The following is a 17501-nucleotide window of genomic DNA, read 5'->3' as shown; positions in this document are numbered from 1 at the left end:
AATAAGCAGGCATGAAGAATTCTAAACTGACAGTCCTCAAAGAGTGTTTTTCTTCACTTGAAAAAAGAATCACATCCAAACTCAACAAATTATTGAGTTGGACTTGTTGCCATCATTAATTTGCTTCCTTTTCTGTGTCCATTAAATATGTGTATAGTTTTTGTATATACACCTCAATAAAGCTGTTAAAATAAAAAAATATATTTTTTAAATGGTCAGATTGAGAAATACATTTAGTTAAATAGAAAATTTAACAATTTAAAAACTTTTAGATCTTCTAAAGGTAGTTTCATATAGACACATAGTAATTTCATTAAAACTATTTTAAGACAATGAGCAAATGTAGTCTGACTTGGGCATAGAACTTTAATATCTTGAACTCCACATCCCAACAATTTGAGATTACCTAATAGCGGTACCTAGGAATCTAAATAAATTAACATATACACACATACGCAACCCACACCTTTTCCAAACACTATACAAGTCACATAAGAAGTAAAAGTTGTTAGGAAACAAGCAGGAAAAATACGTCTATCTTGGCATAATTCTAGAATCTCTTTAAAATTCGTAAAGATAAGAGAGATCAAATCTGCCCTCTGATTGCTTCCTTGTCTAATAAGGAGGAGAAAAATAGTCCCAAATCAGGGATTTCCAAATTCCAAATTTCCAAATCCCTGGAAAAAAAATCCAGGCAAAAACACTGGAGTGAATAAACTATTCCCTTCTCCAGGGGATCTTCCCACTCCAGGGATCAAACCCTGGTCTCCTGCACTGCAGGCAGATTCTTTACCATCTGAGCCACCAGGGAAGTCCTATTAGATTCAAATTCATACTAATTAGTGCTTCTGCTAATTCTTTTCTCTTCCTCCTTATCACACCATCTGATATCACACCACTGCTCCTCCCCCATCTCTGCTGATGATGATGCTCCAAATGGCCCACCCACGCCCCAGCAGTGTCACATAGCTGAAGCACAATGAATAATGTGGTCAGAGTAGTAGGTGGGGGTAGATAACTGGAATTCAAGATTTTCATCTAAGTGTGACTAGTAGAATTAAAAGGAAAAAGCCATGTGATGGGCGTACTTAATAATAGCAGAGCACTGCCACTGCCCAGAGGAAACAGGACTTGTTGCCATCACTAACTTCCTTCCTTTTCTGTGTTCTATCAGACTGGGAAGTCCCCAAACACAGTTCCCAAGGCTTATTTAACCTCAGACACCTAACACTATGCTTAGTGTATTGCAGGCAGTCAATAAATGGAGGCTGATTAAAACAAACGAAGGAAGAGGTAAAATACATGTTCATACCTTCACCTTTAATGGCAAGACACTTCCTAAACCACACAGACTGCTTTGCACATATTAACTAACATTATTTTGACTGAAATAAACAGAAAATCTCAGATGTTCACATGGCCAAGCTCTCTCCAGTCCCACGCCCACACAGAAACTCAAATAGGAACATTTCTTATTTAGTCTTCTCCTCTGGGTAGTCAAAAAATCATCATTGGTTATATACTATATTAATATTCCAATGCAGCACACCATTAGAATAGCTTTTTTTTTTTACTGCTTAGTAAGTGAAAGGAGGGGAAAAAGCCCAATGCGGACCACTTACTCTCCAGTTGTTGACACACTGCTGACTTGGGACACGTGGGCACTGCTGAAAAAGAAGCAAAAGAAAGGACGTCAGATTAAGCAGAGGACCAGGGCCTGTGAACCAAACATATGAGGGGATCCTGGGCTGAAAGTACTAGCCAGGCCCTGAGAGGCCCTCATGTGACATTTTATCACCCACTGACAGACGCTGGTTTCTCTTGTCTCTAGATTAGAGATGGCCCTGGGTGGTTTGTTCCAAACAGCAATTTTTCTCCATTTGAAGATGTCCAAGACAGATAATTTCCAAAGTGACCTCTGAAAAACCATCTCTACCTTTCAGACTACTGTCATGGTCCTAAGTCCAGGGTCTTCTCATTTTCCTAAATGTTAATTGCAGCTGACTGTTTTCTGTTTCTAGCTCCCCCAGCCCAAGTCCATCTCTCCTGCCCATTCCCTTCAGACATACAGACAGGAGCATCTTCTTAAAACTGCTCTAAACATTGGGCAGGGGTGGTGGGAGGCAGAGAACAGGGAACAAACACTGATTTCAACAGGACTCTACCTGAGCCACCTCTTCTGCCTAAGTTCCTCATGATGGAAAAACACCTCGAGTTCTATAATGTTTCATCTTAACACCTAATTTATAGCCCTTCTATCGAGCATTTAAAAACTTCCTCAATTTTCTCATTTTCTCCAAATCCTGAATTCTTTGAAAGTACTGAAAAGTAGTAAAAACAACAACAACAACAACAACAACAACAAAAAACCCAAAAACAACAGTCAGTATAAAATGGAATGGTGAAATGATAGAATACTATCTGATCTGTACCTTAGCACAGTGAGGGTGCAGGCTGGTGGCTGTTCTAACTGCACCAGTGGCAGTACATCCTCACATTCTGGCCTGCAGTGCTCACTTGTATTGTAAATCAAGATTCAAAAGTATCAGATTTAAAAAAATCTTTTGTGCATGCCAAACTACCATTTTGTCTAACAAATCTAATAGTCCTCCCACTTTCAATTCCCTCTCTGTAAAAGAAAATACAAACTGCTAATAGCAAGATCAATATTCAAGGCTGCCTTTCAATCACTCCAGGCATCCTCATTTATACTACAGAATTTTCAGCATATGAGTGTGTTGCTTCTTCCATGTATGTCTCATCTCTTTCCATTTAGAATCTAAGTGCCTCAAGGGACTCTCTAATATTTCTTATTTTCTTTCATGACACTATGTACCACCAGCACCATACCCAATACAGTAGTCATCCTAGAGGTGATCAAGAGACACTCACTCTTCAGCCTCAGAGAATCCCTTTAACTAAAGTTGTAGCTCTTTGTCGTGGCCACAAACCACAGCCAAATCCCAGAAAACCTGCACAAAAAATGCTATTGTGCAGTTATGAGAAACTTATGCGAAGAATCTTCGTTAATAAATGAATGAACAAACAAACATACCCTAATGATTACTGAGTGCTCATTATGTTTCAGACATTGTGCTAAGTATCGTTGACACAGCTTTTCTCATTTATTGTTTACAATAACCCCATGAAGTAGGTAAGTACAGTTGTTTTCTTTTCCCTATTTTCAAATGAAGAGGTTAGAGAGGTTAAATAACTCACTCACAGTCACAGAGTCAAGAAGTAGATGAGCTGGAATTTGAACCAACAGAGTTTTAGCTTAAGAGTCTAAGCTCCTAATCACTACACTAGACTTTCAATCCATCACTCACTAGAAGAAACATTCCCTAGAGTCATCTTCGTGTATGGAGGCATGGACTTAGGTATTTAACTTTGCTTTTAATTACAACGATTTCTGTCTCACAATGTCTGCTATTCATAGAGGTTTCCAGGTTACATAAGCAATAATAAATCCTTTGCTGCTCTCTGTCCTCAGCTGGAACGGGCAGTCCCGACTTTTGATGCTTTGTGGCTCACCCTCTGTAAATTAAACACTGTATAATTTACTCCTGTACTCCACTTCTCACGCAGTTATGCAACCTTGCTTTCGGGAGCAGTGGCCAATGTGAATAATGATTCTGGGAGAACCTAGAGGAGGGAAGAGAATGTAGATCTGCTAGATACTAAAAACATGACAAAGACATGTAAGTACAGTCAGCCCATCAGTCAGCCATGCCATCTCAGAAGGAAGATACAGTCCCTCTCCTTCCTTCTATACACTTTTGATCTGATCTTCTTTTTGCTTATTTAAGCACACAATACTATTTTTATATTCCTTTTTGGTGAGCAGGAAAGAGAAGATGAAAAACCGCGGGGAAGAAACAGAAGGGAATGACAACAAACGGGACCAGGTTCTGAGATCTGTAACTCTCTCAGTAGGTGCTTCTCAAACTCGAACGTGCATCAGAATCACCTGGGATCCTGTTCACACACAGGTTCTGATTTAGTAAAGTCTAGGTGGAGGGAAGGGGAAGCTGGGATTTTGCATTTTTAACAAATTCCCCAGTGATCATGATGCTGTTGATCCATGGAAGACATTGATTAGCAAGATTCCAGATCCTTGCAACTAAAATTCATTAAAATTTCAATGATCACAACCACTATTTTTTAATTAAAAATTTTTAAAATTAATTTATTTTTTATTGAAGGATAATTGCTTTACAGAATTTTGCTGTTTTCTGTCAAACCTCAACATGAATCAGCCATAGATATATATATATTCCCTCCCTCTTGAAACTCCCTCCCATCTCCCTCCCCATCCCACCCCTCTAGGTTGACAAAGCGTGGCTGTTTGAGTTTCCTGAGCCACACAGCAAATTCCTGTTGGTTACCTATTTTACATATGGTAAAGTATTTTAAAACATTCTAAGTACTTTACATACGATTTGGAAAACTTACTCTGTTAATAAAAGGCCATACATCAAAATTTTCCTCAGAGCTTAAAGAAAAATGACCCAAGCCATCTAAATCAGTCTTAAAGAGCCTTTCTCAGGATGCAAAATAAATGAATAAATCAATAATAAGACTCAGTAATTAAATCATATTGATTTTTGTTATTATATTTCTCTTAGGTCAAATTTATAAAAATTTATATTTTTGTGTTTCTGTAATAGGCTTTTGGAATTTTACTTAATATGTCCTTACTTCCAGGCTTTTTTAAAACAGAATTTTTCTAAAGAAAGCATTCTGAAAAGAGAATGTTTTCCATTGGAAATCAGAAAAGAGAGGTTCCGGTCCTGAGTCTGTAGTTAATTAGCTGCAATCATAGTCAGATTATTGGTTAGCTTGGCTGCTTTGGGATGGTTTCTTCATACAGAAAATGAAAGCCTTGGCTAGTGATCTCTGTGATTTTCTTTGAGCTATAAAAGTTAATAAGACGATCTCAGTTTCAAGTTTATTGCCCCAAAGTCTAAAACATTACAAAAGGTTATAACTGCATATTTAGTTTTATGACAGTGTCAGTCATAGTTAAGGTTTATCAGATTCCAAAATGGCTTTGGTCAGGCATCCAATCACGTCTACAGTTTCTGTGGGATATGTTTAACAAGATATGAAGAGCAAGATTTCTAAGAATATTAATGTCAGAAATAGGGACTGCTTCATTATAATTGGCTCACGGAGGTAATTTTAAGACACTAACAAAAAGGCAATAAGCAAATAAGCTAAAGTGAAAGATTTCCATCTACATGCAGCTTGTTTTTTATCTCCTGCAGAGAGCTAAGAATAATGAATATTTTTCAGAGCCCTTGACTGATTTGCTAAGAAAATCTTTTACTTATGCAATATAAACACTTGAATATGGAAGAGTTCATTTCCTAGTTGATAAAGGAATTATTCAAAACTAAATAAATAAGCACATGTGCAAATCCAGCATTATGGTCAATTTCATTACCCAAGTCTACTTAAGTGATAATGCAAGTCAATGTTCTCCTGGGATAGTCATTCAAAACAGATAGTAAGTCTACTCTGAAAAACATTCTATTTATTATTTATTTCTATTAGCAAAATATTCTTGAGAAATGATTATACTCAGCAATATTAGACTATAAAATTTGCATGTGATAAGATGCACAGAATGCTTGTTGACAAGTGATTCCTTAACTAGATTTCTTGACTTGAAATAAAGAAAACTTCCAAATCTACTGAAACCAGACATCTTGAACAAGCATGTGCTCTCTTTTCCTGTCTGTCCTTTAACTTTACTATGTTCTCTTTTCTAGGCTGTGTAAATTCCTGCCCATAAAATATTGTTTTAATGGGAGCCTATTTAATTTAATGGGTCTATTTAATGGGGGGTCTAACAGAATTATCCTTTTCCTCTAGAAGATAATACTATGTTCTCACAATATTTTTTAATGAGTAAGAATTTAAAACACAATTATGTGATGTCTGTTTAGACTTAAGGATGAAGATCCTGTAATTAGTCATCAAAATAAAATGAAACATAATTTTCTTATTTAACAGAATACAGTATTTTTAGTATCATCTGAAAATACTAAAAGTTGATATAGAGTATCAACATCATAAGATAATTACAGCATTATTTCTTCATAACTGTATAATGAATTTCTAAATTATTTCCATGATTTTGATACGATTTTCTATAGTGTCTTATATTAAAACAAATATACTCAGCCCTCAATATTTATTCACTTTGCTTTAACTTTTAGTTATGATTATCATATGCAGAAATTTAAAGGAGCATTTATAGATATTTAGATTTGACAAAAATCACATCGCTATTTTGTGTTATAGGATTTTTAAAAAGCCTCATTTTCTTTTAAATTATATACTGTGCATACAATACAGAACATCAGCTGAAAACATACTACATGGATGTGACTCAGGAAAAGGAAAATATTTATCCTCACCTATTTTTTTGAAACACACACAACCTATTCCTTTAAATTTTAGGGCTTATTTGAAGGAAAAATTATTCTTCAATTCTAAATTTTGACTCTCTATTAAGTATTTTCTAATATTAAACGGAACCAATCAAAATGTCAAAATACCTTTTGTACAGCTTCTTCCAGGCCCTAATTATTGGGGTTTTCCATTTTACATATTTAGTGTGTTTTGCATAAAAAGAAATTAAGAGTCTTTTCTTTTTTTAGTTTATAGCCTAAGGTCTTTATAAAGCAAAATTAAGAAATGAAAAGACAGGTCACTATATATTCTATACCCATTTACAGATGAGGAAATTGACATTCCAAGAGGTTCAGTACCTCACTGAATTTTACACAGCTCTAATTCCATCTCATGTAATGGGCTTTAGACATGTCCTTAATAAGAACATAATCCTTAGTGTCAAATAATGCTTCTATTCACATAAATCTTTGACTACACATCTATTTATTTTCTTAGAGTTAAAACAGACTACTAAAAGTACTTTTTGGATTTGTGTGGCAATTTTCTTCTCAAATTTATGCATTCCAGAAAACTTTTAATTTCATCTATTTTCATGTTTATTAGCATAAAATGGCATGAAGTATTCTACAATCTTTTTAAAACTATCATATCCTTCACAGCAAACTTCATTTCTGATTACTAGTATTGTTCAGTTGTTTTTTTTTTTCCATGTTTACCAGAGGTTTTCTATTTTATTCTTTTCATTTTTACTCTCAAAGAACAAGTTTCTGGATTCAAGTTTCAGTTCTGCTTTTTTTGTTTTATTATTATTAAATCCTTTCAGGTTTCCAAGAGGTTGCTTTTCTTCCTTTTTATAACTTCTTATTCTGAAGGTGTAGCTCATTTATTTTCAATCTTTTTGAGAAGGTACCTCTTAAAAAGAGCTTAGATCTCATTCCACAGATTTTGATATGTACATTTCCCCTTTTTCTTCCAGTTTGTACTTGAAATTTTAATTTCCTATTGGAAATGCTTCCTCCCTTTAGGCGAGTTTTCATGGGTTGATTGGAAACTTTTTGTTATTAATTACACTGTGGTTAGAAGATATGACTGCTAGTATTTCTACTTTTCAAGAATCTTTAGAGATAGCTGAGTAATTTCTTAGAAAGCAGCAGAAATACCTAAGCCCTATTTGTAGGTTGCAAAGTTTAGTGAATGTGATGCTCTCTTATTTCAAATCTTACTAATTTTATTGAATTCTCAGTGCTATTTTATAAATCTTGTTTGTTATCGACATATAGTGGTATGTATAAGTTTGATACTTCAAATGTGCTTGCATGTTTATCTCTGTTAAGAGTTTAAATTTATATGACTTGCCACAATATTGTAAAGTAATTAGACTTCAATGAAAATAAATTAATTTAAAAAAGAAATAAAAATTATATGACAATGCAAAGTTATTTTATACATACTTATTATTTATAGCCTTTATATTTTCAGTATGTATTTTAACCAATAAAGTAAGTCTAGGTTTGTCCTATTTAATGGATCTGGCTTTAAACTCTAGTTGTTTTGATTTCTATATTGCTGTGTTCTTTCTATTCATATTTATCAAATAAACCCTCTATTATTAATCTTCCTGCACTACTTTGTTTTAGGCATAACTCTTTTGAACAAAACATAGTTCAAGTAGTCATTTGAAAAAAGTATTTTTAGCTATTATCAAAGCATTTAATACACCTACACAGTTGTAACTGAAATATTTGTTCCAGATTTGCATTTTGATTTATGTTTTATAATTTTGGAGCTCTCTTTTCCTTTGATTTCTGTCTCTGCTCTTCTGAGGCGATTGTGGATATAGGAGTCCTATGCACAATTTTAGTTGTTGTCTCCCATATCCACACATCTATAACTATCAAAACTGAAACAAAACCCCAAACATCAACCAACCAGAAAAACCCCCTACAACTCCTGACCCCTGCTTCCACTCTTCGACCTACCACGCAAGAAATTGAGAATTCCATCACGTGTCTTTGGCCCTCCACTAATGATTATAATCAGGTTTCTGCTTCTTAATTAAAAAATACTTTTTTTAGATTCACCTCGCATTTAGCTGGGTATATAATAAATAATAAAATGTCTCTTGTTCAGTTATGCCCAACTCTTTACAATCCCATGGACTATATCGACTGCCAGGCTCCTCTGTTCATGGGATTTCCCAGGCAAGAATACTAGAGTGGATTGCCATTCCTTCTTCAGGGGATCTTCCCGAGCAAGGAATTGAACCTGGGTCTCCTGCATTGCAGGCAGATTCTTTACCAGCTGAGCCACCAGGGAAGCCGGTAACTGAGTATATATTGACACTGATTTCCACTTCTATTAATAGAAGTATGCATACTTCTCACAGGTTCGATCCCTGGGTCAGGAAGATCCTCTGGAGAAGTAAATGGCAACTGACTCCAGGATTCTTGCCTGGAAAATTCCATGGGCAGAGGAGTCTGGAGGGCTACAGTCTGTGGGGTCGCAAAGAGTCGCACATTGCTGAGCCTGCACAGATATACTTCTAATAATAGAAGTATATATTAACTTTTATTTCTATTAGTATGGTTTCCTTCCTGGAATCATAATTTTCAGGTTGGCTTTCCAATCTCTGATTTTAATATCTAACATCATTTCTCTCATAGTTTTTTTTTTTCTTTATCCTTTTCTTCATTTTGGAAGAACTTCTCAAGTTTCTCTCTCATCATGAATTTATTTCAAATACTCTCTGCTCTTTACTGCCTTCCAAAGTTTTAAAAATATCTGCAAATACATTTCTAGGCTACTCTTTCCCTCATTTCAGCTGTTCTTCTGTGTCTCTAGCCTTTTAATTCTAAACTTATTCTCCCCTTCCAGGTTCCTACTCATGTTTCAAAGAGGTTGGTTATATCCTTGAGCATTTTTGAGAACAGTAGTAGCAAATACCACTTCTCAAGTTTTCCTCTGAATCATACAAAAAGCAATTCTCTGAAATCTGTTTCTACTCTGAGTCCTCAGGGCAAATCATCCTTTCCCTTAGTTTGTAACTTCTCTTAATAGGTCCCAAATAGTTCTTTCTGCTTAGTGGTTCATAAGGGGAAACAATCAATTCAGGCAGAGCCCTTACCAAAAACCTGGCTGGGCATATTGTTCTGGGTTTACTTCACTGTCCCTCGGCTATGGGCAGATGCCTCCTCTTGGATGTAGACTTTAAAAGTCAGGATATGAGTCTGCCCTTGGACAATCTACAATGCATATTTGAGTGGACTTGCTGTTTGGACTTGCACTCCAATTTATGATTAAGCTGGAGAATCAGAAACAAATTTGTACTTTGTCTTTGAGCAGTGCTTTGAAAGCAAGCATTAAATCCAATAATCTCCCTTTCTCAAATGCCTTTGTTAGGTAACTGAGCACCTCAGGGGGATGCCTCCTCCTCTCTACTGTTTGGTGGACTTAATGTTCTAGTCTCTAAATAGGAGATGAAAAAGAATACACAACTCAGATCTGGATGGTTCAGAAAATAAGTTTGTGTTCAGCTGGGGGAAATGTCACTTGCTTTTCTGGGCAGCAGTAAACACTGGAAGGAATCCAAGTCAGTGTTTTTGCCTTCCTTCTCTCTTTGTGGTCACTGTGTTGTTTAGATGGTACAATATGAAGCTTGCAAGGCCAGAGAATGTTTCTCAGTCCATCCCCATTGATGGTGTGATCTTTGACAAATGTTTTTCTTCTTTATCATTGTTATAACACTGTCTCTAGTTTTGGTCTTTGTATTTAGGTTGGTGCAAAAGTTATTGCGGTTTTACACTTGAACTTTGTTGTTTGATATTGGAATGCATTCTTAAATGTGGTTATGTTATACATCACTTTAATGCACATTTATTGTTTTATATTATTTGCAATGACTTATTACTTGCTGTTTATTTTAGACTAGGAAATGATGCTAGACAAAAAGCAAATTCAAGTGATTTTCTTGAGTACAAAATGGGTCATAAAGTAGCAGAGACAACTCGCAACATCAACATTTGGCCCAGGAACTGCTACTGAACGCACAATGCAGTGGTGGTTCAAGAAGTTTTGCAAAGGAGACGAGACACTTGAAGATGAGGAGTGCAGTGGCTGGTCATCAGAAGTTGACAGCGACCAACTGAGAGAATATACAGAAGAACTATACAAAAAAGATCTTAATGACCCAGATAACCACGATGGTGTGATCACTCACCTAGAGTCAGACATCCTGGAGTGTGAAATCAAGTGGGTCTTAGGAAGCATCACTATGAACAAAGCTAGTGGAAGCGATGGAATTCTAGCTGAGCTATTTCAGATCCTAAAAGGTGATGCTGTGAAAGTGCTGCACTCAATATGCCAGTAAATTTGGAAAACTCAGCAGTGACCAAAGGACTGGAAAAGGTCAGTTTTCATTCCAATCCCAAAGAAGGGCAATGTCAAAGAATGTTCAAACTACCACACAATTGAACTCTTTTCACATGCTAGCAAGGTAATGCTTAAAATCCTTCAAGCTAGACTTCAACAGTATGTGAATTGAGAACTTCCAGACACACAAGCTAGATTTTGAAAAGGCAGAGGAATCAGAGATCAAACTGCCAACATCCATTGCATCAGAGAAAAAGCAAGAGAATTCCAGAAAAACATCTACTTTTGCTTCATTGACTATGCTAAAGGTTATGACTGTGTGGATCACAACAAACTGTGGAAAATTTTTGAGGAGATGGAAATACCTGACCTGAGAAACCTGTATGCATGTCAAGAAGCAACAGTTAGAACTGGACATGGAACAATGGACTGGTTGAAAATTGGGAAAGGGATATGGCAAGGCTTTATCTTATCACCCTGCTTATTTAACTTATATGCAGAGTACATCATGGGAAATGCCAGGTTGGATCAATCACAAGCAGGAATCAAGATTGCCAGGAGAAATATCAATAACCTCAGATATGCTGATGCTACCACTCTAACGGCAGAAAGTGAAGATGAACTAACGAACCTTTTGATAAAGATGAAAGAGGAGAGTGAAAAAGCTGGCTTAAAACTCAGCATTCAAAAAATTAAGACCATGGCATATGGTTCTTTCACTTCATGGCAAATAGGAAAATAATGGAAACAGTGACACAACTTTATTTTCTTGGGTTCCAACATCCCTGCAGATGGTGACTGCAGCCATGAAATTAAAAGATGGTTGCTCCTTGAAAGAAGAGCTATGACAAACCTAGACAGCATATTCAAAAGCAGAGACATCACTTTGCCAATAGAAGTCTATCTAGTCAAAGGTATGATTTTTCTAGTAGTCATGTATGAATGTGAGAGTTGGACCATAAAGAAGGCTGAGTGCTGAAGAATTGGTGCTTTTGAACTGTGGTGTTGGAGAAGACTCTTTAGAGTCCCTTGGCTTGCAAGGAGATCTAACTAGTCAATCCTAAAGAAAATCAACCCAGAATATTCATTGGAAGGACTGATGTTGAAGCTCCAATACTTTGGCCACCTAGTGAAGAGCCAACTCACTAGAAAAGACCCTGATGCTGGGAAAGATTGAAGGCAGGGAGAGAAGGGGATGACAGAGGATGAGATGGTTCGATGGCATCACCAACTCAATGGACATGAGTTTGAGCAAACTCCAGGGGATAGGGAGAGGCAGAAAAGCCTGGCATGCCCATGGGGTCTCAAAGATTCAGACATGACTGAGCGACTGAACAATAACAACTGAGAGCATCACTGAAGCTGAGCTTCTTACAATTACATGAGAAGTGGCCGAAGGACTCGATGTTGACCATTCTATGGTCATTCGGCATTTGAAGCAAACTGCAAAGATGGAAAAGCTCTATAAGTTGGTGCCTTGTGAGCAGACCGAAAATCAAAAGAATTGTTATTTTGAAGTGTTGTCTTCTTTTATTCTACGCAACAACAATGGACCATTTCTCGATTGGATTGTGACATGCAATGAAAAGTGGATTTTATAAGACAACTGGCAATGACCAACTCAGTGGCTGGACCAAGAAGAAGCTCCAAAGCACTTCCCAAAGCCAAACTTGCACCAAAAAAAGATCATGGTCACTGTCTGGTGGTTTGCTGCCATTCTGATCCACTACAGCTTTCTGAATCCCAACGAAACCACTACATCTGAGAAGTATGCTCAGCAAATAGATGAGATACACTGAAAACTGCAATGCCTGCAGCTGACATTGGTCAACAGAAAGGGCCAACAACTCTTCTGCACAACAACTCCCCACTGCAAGTTGCACAAGTAACACTTCAGAAGTTGAACAAATTGGTCTATGAAGTTTTACTTCATCCGCCATATTCACCTGACCTTTCACCAGCCAGCTACCACTTCTTCAAGCATCTCAACAACTTTCTGCAGGGAAAATGCTTCCACAACCAGCAGGATGCAGAAAACAATTTCCAAGGGTTCACAGAATCATGGATTTTTATGCTACAGGAATAAACAAACTTATTTCCCACTGGCAAAAATGTGTTGATTGTAATGGTTCCTATTTTGATTAATAAAGAGATCCTTGAGCCTGGTTATAATGATTTAAAATTCACAGTCCTAAATTGCAATTACATTTGCACCATCCTAATATAAATGTCCTCAAGGTTAATCCGTATTGTGCATGGGTCAAAAGTTCCTTCCTTTTTAAAGGCTGAATAATACTCCACTGTAAGGATATTCTGCACTTTGTTTATCCATTAACTCACTGATGAACACTTGGTTATCTTCCACCTTTTGGCTATTGTGAATACTACTACTATGCCTATGAGAGCACAAACATCATTCTTGGACCCTACTTTCAATTCTTTTGAGTATATACCCAGAAATGGAACTACTGGGTCATATGGTAATTCTAAGTTCAGTTTTTTGAGGAATCTCCATAACTAATTTCAATAGTGGCTGTACTATTTTACATTTCAACCAGGAATGCACAAGTGTTTCCATTTCTTGTCATCTTCACCAATACTGGCTATTACTATTTTTTTATAGCAGCCATCCTAATGGGTATGAGGTGGCATCTCACTGTAGATTTGATCTGTATTTTGCTGATGACTGGGCCTTTCCTGATAGCTCAGTTGGTAAATAATCTGCTTGCAATGCAGGAGACCCCAGTTTGATTCCTGGGTTGGGAAGATCCACTGAAAAAAGGATAGGCTACCCACTTCAGTATTCTTGGGCTTCCCGTGTGGCTCAGTTTGTAAAGAATCTGCCTGCAATGAGGGAAACCTGGGTTCAGTCCCTGGGTTGGGAAGATCCCCAGGAGAGGGAAAAGGCTACCCATTCCAGTGTTCTGGCCTGGAGAATTCCATGGACTCGATAGTCCATGGGGTTAGAGTTGGACATGGCTGAGCGACTTTCACTTTTACTTTGCTGATGATTAATGTTGCGGAGGAACTTTTCATGTGATGATTGGACATTTGTGCATGTTCTTCGGAGAAATGCCTATTCAACTCTTTAACCCATTTTCTAATTTGGTTATATTTGTTGCTGAGTTTTAAGAGTTCTCTATCTGTTCTAGATATTAATTCTTTATCAGATACATGATTTGCAAATATTTCCTCCCATTTTGTGAGCTGCCTTATTATTCTGTGGACAGTGTGGCTTTTTTAATCACAAAATTAAAAAAATTTAAAGAAGTCCAATTTGTCAATTTTTTCCCTTTTTCCTGTGCTTTGGTGTTACATTTAAGAAATCATTGCCAAATTCAGGGTCACGTAGCTTTTGGCCCATGTTTTCTTCAAAGAATTGTATAGTTTTAACTCTTACATGTAGATCTTTGATCTACTTTGAGTTAATTTTTGTATATAGTGTTAGGTAAGGGTTCAACTTGATGCTCTTGCATGTGGATATTCAGTTTTCTCAGCACTGTATATATTTTGAAAACACTACTCTCTGGCACTTTTTGAAAATATGAAAAACCAGCCCTCTTGAGACTCAGGATCTTGGTCAGTGAGATCCTGGCATTTCTAATGAGTTCCACATACTTCATACTAGAAAGATAGTATTATCAAAGAACAAAAAAATAGCGAATGCTGACAAGAATGTGCAAAAACAATATTCTTATGTATTACTAGTGGAAATGTACTTAAAAATGCTTAAGGTGGTAAAATTTATATTATGTGTATTTTATCACAATTAAAAACTTTTAAGCTGTTAAAATGGCAGATTTTGAACATTTCATGCAAAAATGGGCTCAATAAAGGACAGAAATGGTATGGACCTAACAGAAGCAGAAGATATTAAGAAGAGGTGGCAAGAATACACAGAAGAACTGTACAAAAAAGATCTTCATGATCCAGATAACCACGATGGTGTGATCACTCACCTAGAGCCAGACATCCTGGAATGTGAAGTCAAGCGGGTCTTAGAAAGCATCACTATGAACAAAGCTAGTGGAGGTGATGGAATTCCAGTTGAGCTATTTCAAATCCTGAAAGATGATGCTGTGAAAGTGCTGCACTCAACATGCCAGCAAATTTGGAAAACTCAGCAGTGGCCACAGGACTGGAAAAGGTTAATTTTCATTCCAATCCCTAAGAAAGGCAATCTGAAAGAATGCTCAAACTATAGCACAATTGCACTCATCTCACACGCTAGTAAGGTAATGCTCAAAATTCTCCAAGCCAGGCTTCAGCAATACGTGAACCGAGAACTTCCAGATGTTCAAGCTGGTTTTAGAAAAGGCAGAGGAACCAGAGATCAAATTGCCAATATCTGCTGGATCATCAAAAAAGCAAGAGAGTTCCAGTGAAACATCTATTTCTGCTTTATTGACTACGCCAAAGCCTTCAACTGTGTGGATCACAATAAACTGTGGAAAATTCTAAAGGAGATGGGAATACCAGATCACCTGACCTGCCTCTTGAGAAACCTGTATGCAGGTCATGGTTAGAAGTGGACATGGAACAACAGACAGGTTCCAAATAGGAAAAGGAGTATGTCAAGGCTGTATACTGTCACCCTGCTTATTTAACTTATATGCAGAGTACATCATGAGAAACACTGGGCTGGAAGAAGCCCAAGCTGGAACTAAGATTGCTGGGAAAAATATCAATAACCTCAGATATGGAGATGACACCACCCTTATGGCAGAAAGTGAAGAGGAACTAAAAAGCCTCTTGATGAAAGTGAAAGAGGAGAGTGAAAAGTTGGCTTAAAGCTTAATATTCAGAAAACTAAGATCATGGCATCTGGTCCCATCACCTCATGGGAAATAGATGGGGAGACAGTGGAAACAGTGTCAGACTTTATTTTTTTGGGCTCCAAAATCACTGCAGATGGTGACCACAGCCAAGAAATTAAAAGACGCTTACTCCTTGGAAGGAAAGTTATGACCAATCTGGATAGCATATTAAAAAGCAGAGACATTACTTTGCCAACAAAGGTCCGTCTGGTCAAGGCTATGGTTTTTCCAGTGTATGGATGTGAGAGTTGGACGGTGAAGAAAGCTGAGTGCCGAAAAATTGATGCTTTTGAACTGTGGTGTTGGAGAAGACTCTTGAGAGTCCCTTGGACTGCAAGGAGATCCAACCAGTCCATCCTAAAGGAGATAAGTCCTGGATGTTCATTGGAAGGACTGATGCTGAAGCTGAAACTCCAATACTTTGGCCACCTCATGCGAAGAGTTGACTCATTGGAAAAGACCCTGATGCTGGGAGGGATTGGGGGCAGGAAGAGAAGGGGACGACAGAGGATGAAATGGCTGGATGGCATCACCGACTTGATGAGCATGAGTTTGAGTAAACTCCGGGAGTTTGTGACACAGGGAGGCCTGGCGTGCTGCTATTCATGGGGTCGCAAAGAGTCAGACACGACTGAGCGACTGAAGTGAACTGACCAAGAAAAAAAAGGAAAAAGCTCCAGAAGCAGAGGTGATGTACCTCAATTTAGAGATACTGTTCTAGTCAAAAAGGACAAGGAGAAAACAGTTTTGAGTATACAGTTATCTGGGTCTAAAGACACCCAAAACACCTAGCTGACTTTATCATCTTGGGTAAAACATCAAGTAGATAATTAAATAAACAGTCTGCTTATTTGTTCTACCTTTTAGTTAGTAACCTGAAATAGGCTTATGAACAAATACAATGTCTGATAATACACTTCTTCAAGTTATCACATCAGATAATAAGAGCTTTTTTACCATAAAATGATAATTTTAAGCATTATATTATGCTTAGACAAATAAACTATTCAGAATTTAATAAATATTACCACATACACTGCCCCTGCCACAAAATCACAAACACTGAAATTCTAGCACAAGGTCTGGAAAAGTAACCCCTAAAGCTGTCGTCGTTTGGTCACTAGGTTGTCTTTGATCCTTTTTTTTTTAGCAACCCCATGGACTGTAGCCTACCAGGCTCCTCTGTGGGTTGCCATTTCCTTCCCCAGGGGTTCATCTCGACCCAGGGATCAAATCCATGTATCCTGCATTGGCAGGCAGATTCTTTATCATGATCAACCCAGGAAGCTCAATAATAGCTTTCTACCTTAAAATGATAATTTAGAAAACATGTATTATGCTTAAGGAGGAAAGTAAATGATTAAAAATTTAATAAATGCTTCTCCCCCAACTCACAAACATTGAAATTCTAGCATATCACAAGTTGTTTGGAAAAGTAATCCCCCAGAAGCTATTAAAAGTGAGTTAGAAACAAATTTTCTGCATATCAAGATAAGAGAGGTATAATTTCTAGATCTCATCCAGTGTCCACTTAAATCTGAATGTACCCAAAGCTAAAGTTTTTTCTTCAACATAAATTATGCAGTTAAAAGACTTTCATAAAATTGATGCTTCCTGGAATCTAGGAATAAAAACACAATTCTAAATATTGAGTTTGTGTACCAAACAGCTAGTTTAGAAATAAATCTGATGTTCCTGATTCAGGAAAACAAGAAAACATCTGAAATTCTGAAACTGGCCCTAAGCAATTCCAAATCTGCTAAAATAGTAATTTAGCTTCAATTTGCACCATGAGTATTGAAACTAAGGCTGAAATTGATAACAACTGTTAATTTAAAGATTTCAGTGAAGCACAATATGTAAAGGGGAGAGCATAGAAGGATCAAGATG

General features: G+C 37.0%; 1 protein-coding gene across 8 annotated transcripts in view; it reads right to left on the bottom strand.

Moving 5' to 3' along the window:
* Positions 1 to 17501, bottom strand: part of FAM13A (family with sequence similarity 13 member A) — a 298485-nt gene that overhangs the window by 65805 nt on the left and 215179 nt on the right. For 6 of the 8 annotated variants that reach the window (XM_065907141.1, XM_065907137.1, XM_065907139.1 and 3 more), the window contains one exon: positions 1623 to 1667. In XM_065907141.1, the coding sequence (XP_065763213.1) occupies positions 1623 to 1667 (45 nt within the window). The remainder of the gene's footprint in view (positions 1 to 1622; positions 1668 to 17501) is intronic. The other 2 variants (XM_065907138.1, XM_065907145.1) reach the window with 1 other exon arrangement.

The sequence above is a fragment of the Muntiacus reevesi genome, chromosome 16 (assembly GCF_963930625.1).
Source record: "Muntiacus reevesi chromosome 16, mMunRee1.1, whole genome shotgun sequence".
Taxonomy (NCBI): Eukaryota; Metazoa; Chordata; class Mammalia; order Artiodactyla; family Cervidae; genus Muntiacus; species Muntiacus reevesi.
The sequence above is the reverse complement of the archived record's forward strand: the minus strand, read 5'-3'. Positions and strand labels throughout refer to the sequence as shown.